Raw genomic sequence first — 10373 nt, 5'->3', positions numbered from 1 at the left:
GGCATGGGCCCCCTGGGCCCGCAGCAGAGGATGGACAGGATAGGCTGGGCACACGGCCAACAGGAGGCTGGTGAGAATCCCTGCGCCCCAGCCTTGCTGGGCTCCAAGGTGGATGATTCAATGGCTGCCAGGGGCGTGTGACCTCTGGGACAGCCCCGCATTGGTGCCTTCAGACCCGGCTCACAGGTGGTGGCTCTGAAAGCGTGACCAGAGCCACCATGCCTGAGCCTCCAAGCCACCCGGGCTCACAGCCGCCTGGGCCTCCACAGCCTCCTGGGCTCACAGCCTCCTGGGCTCACAGCCACCCGGGCCTCCACAGCCGCCTGGGCTCACAGCCACCCGGGCCTCCACAGCCGCCTGGGCTCACAGCCACCCGGGCCTCCACAGCCGCCTGGGCCTCCATAGCCGCCTGGGCTCACAGCCGCCTGGGCCTCCACAGCCGCCTGGGCCTCCACAGCCGCCCGGGGCTCACAGCCGCCCGGGCCTCCACAGCCGCCCGGGCCTCCACAGCCGCCTGGGCTCACAGCCACCTGGGCTCACAGCCACCTGGGCTCACAGCCGCCTGGGCCTCTACAGCCGCCTGGGCTCACAGCCATCTGGGCCTCTACAGCCGCCTGGGCCTCTACAGCCGCCTGGGCCTCTACAGCCGCCTGGGCCTCTACAGCCGCCTGGGCCTCCACAGCCGCCTGGGCCTCTACAGCCGCCTGGGCCTCTACAGCCCCCCAGGCCAAGCGGGGAAGTGCTGGGCCTGCAGCTGGACTTGGCGGCCATGTCGGAGCCCTCCTCAGTGGGAGACCTGACAGGTGACGTGCCACCGTCTGACTATCCGAGAGCACCCCGTGCTCCTGCTCAGAGCAGCCCTCGGCAGGAACGGGGAGTCACTGCAGGAGCACTGCCTGGTCTAACACTTCCCGAGCCTGGACGCTCAGACTGCTCTGTCCTCAGAACACGGCTGGGTGGGCAGACAAGACCGTGTGAGGCACCTACAAGGGGTCACTGTTCCCAGACTCGAAAGCCACGCTGTCACCCTTCCCACAGCCGGGTCCCATCACTGCTCTCAGGAATCTGGGAGACCTCTGCTCCATCCCTCTCCTCTCGGGAGGCCGCTCCCTCGGTGTGCAGCCTCGGGCAGGGCCGGCTGGAACGGCCAGCTTGTCTGACTGGCAGCCACGCACGCTCTACGGCCACGCGGGGCAGCGGAGGTGCTGAGGCGCGCCCTCGGGGGCTGCACGCACACAACTAGATCTGATCTCTCGCACAGCGGGGACCCTCACAGGGACTCTGCCTTCTCATCTGCAAGCCAGCAGAAGCCTGGCTGGGCCCACCCAGCCCTCCCAGGCGCAGACGAAGAGGCCTGGGCGGAGAAAGGCAAGGGCAGCACCAGGGACCCTCCCGTCCTCCAGTTCTCCCACAGCCTCCAGGCAAGAGCTGTTCACTTTGCTCTGATGAACTACAAGTAGTTTCCGAACTTTCCTGAGAATATTAAGTTTTGCATTACAAATTGTTAGTGGCTGATATCATCAGAAGATACTTGGAACCCAGAGGGTCCTGCTGCACCTAGGACACTGGGTTCGAGGCAGTGGGTGGAGGGACGGGAGAGGGCTGTGTGTCTGGACAGAGTCCCAGGTCACTGGGTCACTTGGTCACCAGTCAGGAGAAGCCAGGGGTCCCCCTCTGACAGAGAACCGGAGCTGCTGGCTCTCCTGACTCGGCATGGAAAAGGCCTTGAGGATGGTCCCAGTGCTCTGTGCCCTTGAAGGACCACTCGGGCCCTGACTGGTTTGGCTCAGCAGTTAGAGCATCGGCCTGCGGTCCAGAGAGACCCGGGTTCGGCTCCCGGGTACCATGGTTGCAGTTTGTCCCCGGCCCCAGATGGGGTCATGTGGGTGGTAATCAGTTGATGTCTCTCTCTCACATCGATGTTTCTCTCTCTCTCTCCCCCATTCTCTCCCTCCTGCTCTATCTGAAGATAAATGCAAAAATGTCCTCTGGTGAGGATTAAAAAAAAAAAAATGAAAGGACCACTTGGGAAGGAGGTCTGACTGCAGGAGGGACTTGGAAATGGTCCACAACAGGCACTGAGTGGCAGGCTGTGGGGCTGGACAGGACGGACCCGGCTCCTCCCCGCCCACAGGACCCTCAAGCGTAATGTCTGTGTCCATCGGGCCGGTGAGCAGGAATCCGCACCAGCACGAGGGGACTGACCTTGGCCTTCCGCAGCACGTGCCCCCGGCACGGGGAGCTGCTGGCCGGCTGGCTCCTCCTCAGGACGGCCGCGCTGTTCACGGGCACCGGGCCCTCCGCGTCACTCGTCTCGCAGCTGGACATGGGCGAGTTCTCCAGAGTCCGGTGCCTGCTCACTGGGGACTGGAATCAGACAGAGATGTGTATTTATGGTCCGTGACCAAATACCCGTTTCACAGATAGGAAGATTGAGGCTCAGAGGGACACGGTGATCTGCTGGCCGTACTGGGAAGTGGGGGTAGGGGGCCCAGCGTGTGTCCTCTGCATTCACATGGCTCCCCAGCCCCGGAATGCGACCCTAACGAGTCCCCTTGTCCAGTGCTTTCTAATTCCCGAGCCCTGACATCTGCGGCCGCCCCTGCCAGCCCAGCAGCAGAAACGGCTGGTGGCCACGAGTGGCCCAGGCACACGGCGGGCTCACTGGAGTGAACCGGGCAGTCACACCGAGGACCTCGGCTGCTTACCGCAGCTTACATATGCCAAAGGGGGACGTTCTCCAGAAGACCGACGCGGAACAGAGTCTAAGTCCCTGCCCACACTGCCATCCTCAGCCCTTCCACGGGAGCTGCAAGCTGCTCGGGGAGAACCCTTGCTCCTGTGGGAGGTGCGGCCTGCGGTCCGGCTGTCAGGCAGCACGCTGTTCTAGGAGGACAGTGTTCCAGGTCTCAGTACAATAGGGTGCTGGGCGGCCTCTGGGGGCTGCTGACCAAGGGTGCCAAGCAGCGACTTTGTGTTCCAGGTAACTCGGCAGGAGGCAGTGGGGGACGGAGAGAGGTAAAGGGGGGATGAACGCTGTCGGTCTCCGAGAGGCCAGGCTGGTTCAGCACGTCCCTCCTCCTCCCGAGATGAGTTCGTCTAACAAGCTACTGCTCCAAGGATGTGGTCTGGATGGGAACAAGCCGAGTGCTGCAACACCGGGTGGATGATAGCCAAGGAGAGGCCCTCAAAAGAGATGAAGGAGCTGCCCTGGCCGGATGGCTCAGTTGTTTGGAACGTTGTTCCGTGCACCGAAAGAAAGGCTGCAGGTTCGATCCCTGGTCAGGGCACACGCAGGAGGCAACCAATTGATGTTTCTCCCCTCGCTCTCCCCCCACCCCGCACCCTCTGAAAAACCAGTGAAGCATATCTTTGGGTGATGACTGAAAAAAGGAAGCAGCGAGCGTGTGCCTGGGCGCAGAACCCAACACACGGGTCCCGAGTCTCCGGAAGGCCCAGCTGGCTGCTCGGCCGAAAGGAAGGGGACCCTCGAGATGGGGAAGAACGTGTGCTCACGCAGACAAAGACAGTAGCTGGGTGTGCAGAAGTTTCTAGAACTGGAGCGGGAGAGAGGACCGCTGCAGTCAGCTCTGGCACTGAGCGGGTGTGGGAGGCGCTGAGCCAGCGGTGGAGGAGTGGGCGACCTGGACACCTGGCACAGACAGCTATTTCCAGGAGTTTCGTCTGGAAGGGGAGCTGCAGGCACAGCAGTGACTGGGGGAGGAGGTGGAGCCACGGCAGAAACTTCTTTTAACAGATGGAACAAACCAGAGGCTCTTGCAATGCTTTGGGGGGGGGGGGCGGGGAGCTGAAGGCACAGAGGAGGTCAGACAGCACCCGAGAGGTTGGGAGGTCGGGAGGTGGGGGCCTAGGGCCCAGCACCTCCACTCCAACCTGGCCCAAAGGTGGCGGTCATTCCTCAGCCCGCCCCTCCGGAGAGGTCAGGGGGCTACACTTTCCTGCCTCTAGCCCCCCGACAAGGGTTCTGAGGGCCCAGAAGTCGGCACGCCCGAGGAGAGCCGTGCCCCACGGCGGCGCACTCACAGCCTTACCACCGTCTGGCTGGAGCTGGCCTCCCTGTGCCCTGGGCCTGCTCGTGCCTGACCCTGGGGAGCCCACGTCGCCCCAGGCTGTGGGCGCTCACTCCACTGCGCCTGCTCCTCCCTGCCGGAGGCTCTCCAGAGCATTACGACATCTGGCACACGTCTCACTGGGCTGCTCCCGCACTAGAACATGAGCTGTGCCCACAGCAGTCCCTGGGCGTGAGGGGCACGGCGCACACCTGCACCTGCCGCATGAGGGAGGGAGGGACGGAGGGAGGGAGGGAGCGACTGAGCGACTGAGTGACTAGTGAAGGGCACACCCTTTCCTGGCACTGAGCCTTTGGATGCAGGGCCCCAGCAGTGCGCAGTATTGCTGTCGGTCTTACAGATGAAAAACTCTGGCCTTGAGATGAGTGACCTCAGATGCTGGCCTGGGTGACCGCAGAGCTGCTCCCCAACACTCAGCAGAGGCTGAAAGCAGCGGCCCATGACTGGCGCTGTGGCTTAGGGAGCACCAACTGTGCTGCTAGAATTATCTCTGCCAAGCAGGGGAGGCACCTCTAGAAGTGGGGCGTCACTGTACTGGCCAGGACAGGGCAGGTGTTTGGAGGGGAAGGACTGAAACAGTCTGGAGAACCGAGTGCAGCAGGGCCACGGTGTGGTGGGAGGCGGGGACAGGACTTCGGAGCTGCTCATGGCCAAGAAGCCACGTCTTCCCCTGCATCTGCCCACAGCATGGGAGAGACCTTTTGCCAAGCAGTTTGGAAGAAGGACCAGTAAGCACTTGGCCGTGGCAAGGGAGAGGGAGGGGAGGCATGTTGGCCCTGAGCAGGGAGAAAGGAGCCGAATTTGGGTCTGCCCCATGTCCAGCCACTGTTTGTGGGCAGGTCCATTTCCTCCCTGGCCCCAGTCCCTCATCTGTGAAATGGAAGCAGAGCACGGGCTCGGGTGTAAAGAGTGGGTGGACCACGCAGGAGAGTTCCAGCAGGAGAGATCCCTGTTCTGTGCAGTGCGCAGGGGCGCATGGTAGTTCCCGTGTCCCCCGCGCAAGCACAATGCGCAGCACACCTGGGCGTCTCAACTGGCTACACTGACAGTTTCTCTTGTGACCAGACACCGAATTCAGAGGAGACATAAACCCGTTCTAATCTGGTTTTGCAAAGGGGAAGAACACAGACTGTCCCACCACCTGAGGAGGAGTTCAGAAAACGCAACGGGGACATTTAAAGTGTGAAGCCCAGGATGCTGCGTGCCTGCTGTGTGGAGTGAGGGGGATGGTGAGTGGACGGTGCCCTGTGCCTGCTGTGTGGAGTGAGGGGGATTGTGAGTGGACGGTGCCCTGTGCCTGCTGTGTGGGGGGAGGGGGATGGTGAGTGGACGGTGCCCTGTGCCTGCTGTGTGGGGGGAGGAGATGGTGAGTGGACGGTGCCCTGTGCCTGCTGTGTGGGGGGAGGGGGATGGTGAGTGGACGGTGCCCTGTGCCTGCTGTGTGGAGTGAGGGGATGGTGAGTGGACGGTGCCCTGTGCCTGCTGTGTGGAGTGAGGGGGATGGTGAGTGGACGGTGCCCTGTGCCTGCTGTGTGGGGGGAGGGGGATGGTGAGTGGACGGTGCCCTGTGCCTGCTGTGTGGGGGGAGGAGATGGTGAGTGGACGGTGCCCTGTGCCTGCTGTGTGGGGGGAGGGGATGGTGAGTGGACGGTGCCCTGTGCCTGCAGTGCGGGGGGAGGGGGATGGTGAGTGGACGGTGCCCTGTGCCTGCTGTGTGGGGGGAGGGGGATGGTGAGTGGACGGTGCCCTGTGCCTGTGTGGGGGGAGGGGGATGGTGAGTGGACGGTGCCCTGTGCCTGCTGTGTGGGGGGGGGGGATGGTGAGTGGACGGTGCCCTGTGCCTGTGTGGGGGGAGGGGGATGGTGAGTGGACGGTGCCCTGTGCCTGCTGTGTGGGGGGAGGGGGATGGTGAGTGGACGGTGCCCTGTGCCTGCTGTGTGGGGGGAGGGGGATGGTGAGTGGACGGTGCCCTGTGCCTGCTGTGTGGGGGGAGGGGGATGGTGAGTGGAGGTGCCCTGTGCCTGCTGTGTGGGGGGAGGGGGATGGTGAGTGGACGGTGCCCTGTGCCTGTGTGGGGGGAGGGGGATGGTGAGTGGACGGTGCCCTGTGCCTGCTGTGTGGAGTGAGGGGATGGTGAGTGGACGGTGCCCTGTGCCTGCTGTGTGGGGGGAGGGGATGGTGAGTGGCCTCTTCAGAGAGGAGCTGGGCATTCTCTCTGGACATCGTGACTGTGCAGCAGCTTAGGCGCGGGCGGACGTTACCTGTGGACTCGAGGTCCCGGACCGCGGCTCGATGGCCAGCCCCAGCGTGATCCCGCCGGCCAAGGCTTTCCTGAGGCTCTCCTTGACGTCGGTCAGCTCCAGCTCCAGGGTCACGCGCTCCGACTCCTTCTGCCTGCACTCCTCCTCCAGGGTCTTCAGTCTCTCCTCCAGGGCCAGCTGGGTCCTCCTGCCTGCAAGCCAGAGAGGCTGTGGTCCGGCTGCAGGGCCACTGGACAGACACCCAGGGCGCCGCAGGGGCTCTGTGAGACTTGGGGCCTGAGCGCCCCGGACCCAAGCCCTCCCTCGGAAGTGCACACCCCACGGTCCCCAGGGAACCAGGGCCTCCCCACGCCTGCCTGGCTGCGGCTGGAAGGGCGGCCCGGAGCAGGAGACGAGTCTCAGCGTGGGCCTTCGCGGACTTAGGACGTGGCATGTACACTGTATGGCTTTGCTGACTTGAAAAGTCGAAATATTTTCATGTTCTAGCTCTTCTGCCACTTACTCCTGAGCCAGCTCACGGCCCCTGCAGTCGAACAGCCTTCTCCTCATAGAGCACGGCACCCGCTTCTCTCAGACACATGGCCTCCGCGTTTGAGTGTGACAGTGACACCGGGAGGCAGGGCCATACCCACAGGACAGGTGAGACAGCCGATTCAGGGGCCGGCCGACCCATGCAAGTGGCCCTACTCTACTGTCGCAGCACGCGAGACACGCAGCACGCGAGACTCTTTTTCAAGACCAAACGCTGGTCTATCCCTTCTGCATCTTCACCACCTGCTCCCAGACTGTGCTCCAACTCGGCATCGGACTCCACCCAGGTAGCCCACTAGGGGCCACGTCCCACCTCCCCCGATGGACCTGCTCAACCAACACCTGCCTCCCGGTCTTTACACTATGAAGGCACGTCCCTCCACACGGACCACGGAGGCGCAGCCGGTCCCTCCACACGGACCACGGAGGCGCAGCCGGTCCCTCCACACGGACCACGGAGGCGCAGCCGGTCCCTCCACACGGACCACGGAGGCGCAGCCGGTCCCTCCACACGGACCACGGAGGCGCAGCCGGTCCCTCCACACGGACCACGGAGGCGCAGCCGGTCCCTCCACACGGACCACGGAGGCATAGCCGGTCCCTCCACACGGACCACGGAGGCGCAGCCGGTCCCTCCACATGGACCACAGAGGCAGTCAGGAACACCCCAGCTCTGTGTGCACGGGCGCTGGCACCTCCCTGCACGCTGAGTCACCAGGAGGCAGTGCCTCCCCTCTGGGCCTTCCTGGCTGTCTACACCGGCCTTCGCCCCGTCCTGGACTGGCACCACTGAGACCTATTGTCAGTGCTGATCCAGGGAAAGGCCCGGTCTGGAGCTGAGGTGTGTATTTCAGTTCTGTCCCCAGAACCAGGACCCACATACCCAGCTCCTGCCAGCAAGGACAAGCAAGCCTGGTCCAGACAGCTCCAGCCCCGATGGGCTCTGAGGGCTGCCTTTACGCTCAGCTCCTCCCTGGGAGTTGTTGCTACTAACCTGCCCTCTCCCCAACTCTCAGGGAGTGCCGAGGCCTCTGACCTGGCTTCTGAATGTTACCCATCCGTGGACTGTCCTGCTGGGAAACCCAACTGCCTCACTGACTCAGTGCCAGACACCCAAGCGCTCAGGCCACAGGGCCTTGGCTCCAGACAACCCTGCCATCTGCATCGGAGGCCGGACTGCTCCTGGCACCTGCCACCTCCTGTCTGCCCCAGTACCCCTCACCGGGCGGGCACCTGCCCTGGGCTAACCAGTAAGCTGCCAGACTCCACGAAGCAGTGCCTGGGATGGGTGCATGCTGGAGTCTAGAGCCTGGTGAGGAAGGCCCTGCGGGCAGACAGAGGAACCCAGACTCTCAGACTGTGCGTCTCCTACCAGTGTTCACGTCAATGGCGGCCCGCAGGTCCCTCCTTTCTTTCCGGAGCTGGGCCAGCCTGGTCCGCAGGGCTTCCTTCCGCCTCAGCAGCTCCTCTTCCTTGGTCTGCAGCCGCTTGGCATCTGCTTCGACCCGGTTCTTGCCATATTTGTACTGGTCAGCATCTAAACACAAGCAGCAGTGGGAAACGGGTTAGCGAGCAGACCAGGGGCAGTTCAAACCTCCTCACTCTGCATGCTCAGTGACATGAGCTCACGCTAGTCCTCGTGGTCAACGAGATGAGGCACTACTTCCAAGTATCCAATACTCTGTTAACAAACTTCTCCATGAGCGTAGAATATTAAGAAATCCCTTCTACTCTCCTCTCTGCCGGGCCTGGACCTCGGCTGGCAGCGCAAACCGACCCCGAAGAGAGGAGGCTTCGACAGCACACAGAACCTCTGCTCTGGAGGGTTCTCCGCAGACCCCTGCTGCTTCCCTGTCCCCGTCACTGCGGAGCTAGGGCCGGTGTCGGCTGCTTGTGGCGCAGCGGCAGCCGTGTCCCTGCACCGACACCTGCAGGGACTGCACACGCAGCAGCAGCAGCACTGGTGAAGGGAGGGACGAGAAGATGGAGAGCTCGCAGGGTGGGGTCTGCAGCCAACTGGGTTTGAATCCCAGCTTGTCCCCTATAGCTGCGTGACCTTGAACTCTGTGCCACAGTGTCCTCATCTGTGAAATGGGGACAGTTCACAGGGTTGGCATGAGGATTCAGTCAATACTTACAAAGCACTCGGAACAAACACAAAGCGAGTGACGAGTGAGGGACTGGAGAGGAAACCCGTCTCTGGGAGACACAGGGCCTGCCCTGCACCCACCAGCTGACACTGCATGGCGCCCTGACCCCGTCTCCTCCCTCTAATCACGTTGGCCTTTGAAAACAGTGATTTGGAAAGGTTCTCTCTGGAAAACTACACTGGAGAGAGGATGAGATGGAGAGGCCGAGACCGACTCGGGGTTCGAAGCTTCCACTGTCCCCGCTTCGCTTCTAATATTAAACCACTCGGACGGACTGCAGCTCAGCCCCACATGCACCCGGTCGTCTGTTTGCACGTCCAACTCCCCGTGGACTAGACAGGGCTCCAGCAGAAGCGGAGGGCAGTGTGACGGTGGAAATGCAGGCCCTGGGCGCGAGGGGTGGTCGTAAACTCTCCCTGTGCCTCTGCTTCACTGGCTACAAAGCAGATGGGATAAGGGCGACCTCGTGTTTTAATAAAATAATTATACCGAAACCCGTCTCACAAAACTACGTGACACCTGGGACATGGTGGCCACTCTCTAGCAGCTCCAGTCACTGTCAGTGGTACCAGTCCCCAGAGCCCTGTCCACCCGGGGCCATGACGAGCCGTTGCCAGCATCTCCCCCGAATGCTGAGTTCACCAGTTTTGTGCCGCCGCCCGCAGTGACGCAGGGAGACGCCCCACTGGGCGCACAGGGCACGCGGGCAGGTGGCAGCGCGGGAGCAGCCAGCAGGCCGACAGAGGCACCGCCTTCCGTGGCGCGGGGTCAGGACGTGCTCGGCCAACAGCAAAGTCAGTCACTCCTAAACGAAGACGTTTCCCCCAATCCTACATGTTCCCCATCATTTGGCCCCCACGCAGTAAACCCCACCCAGTCTCCAATGCAACTGGCTAAATTCAGCAGAAATACAGAATGCAATTATTTTTCTCATTTGTCACCATTAGCTGTCACCACAGCTGATAAAAATCCCCTCCAGAAGGTCTCATAAAATAAAGAAATAAATCACCTAGGAAATAAAATCAGCCAGTTACTGAGAGGGAACTGCATGAGGCTGGGGCTCACCCAGCAGAGCGGTCTCCCCCAGCCCCGCCCCCCACACGAACAGCTCCAGCATTTTAAGTGACTGCAAACACACCGACTGCTTTAGGGAAATGAGAGAGAGCAGAAGTCAACAAATGAGGCAGCGGCTTTGGCCCAGCTGGCTCCCCACCTGCCTCTGGTTCGAGGACGAGGTCCTGGGAGAACCAGGGTCCTGGGGCAGAGGCAGCCGCACCACCGAGCAGCCCTTACCCTCCGACTGAATTCCCTCGCGGTGCACTCAGCCGCACAGGCACCAC

At 62.4% G+C, this 10373-nt stretch overlaps 1 protein-coding gene across 3 annotated transcripts in view; it reads right to left on the bottom strand.

The window, feature by feature from the left end:
• Nucleotides 1-10373, bottom strand: part of AFAP1 (actin filament associated protein 1) — a 114849-nt gene that overhangs the window by 4050 nt on the left and 100426 nt on the right. For all 3 annotated transcript variants that reach the window (XM_036242003.1, XM_036242007.1, XM_036242011.1), the window contains 3 exons: nucleotides 8256-8420; nucleotides 6353-6543; nucleotides 2206-2367 (listed from right to left, as the gene is read on the bottom strand). In XM_036242003.1, the coding sequence (XP_036097896.1) occupies nucleotides 2206-2367; nucleotides 6353-6543; nucleotides 8256-8420 (518 nt within the window). The remainder of the gene's footprint in view (nucleotides 1-2205; nucleotides 2368-6352; nucleotides 6544-8255; nucleotides 8421-10373) is intronic.

Source organism: Molossus molossus, unplaced genomic scaffold (assembly GCF_014108415.1).
Source record: "Molossus molossus isolate mMolMol1 unplaced genomic scaffold, mMolMol1.p scaffold_m16_p_1, whole genome shotgun sequence".
NCBI classification, from domain to species: Eukaryota; Metazoa; Chordata; class Mammalia; order Chiroptera; family Molossidae; genus Molossus; species Molossus molossus.
This window is presented reverse-complemented; position numbering and strand designations above follow the sequence as displayed.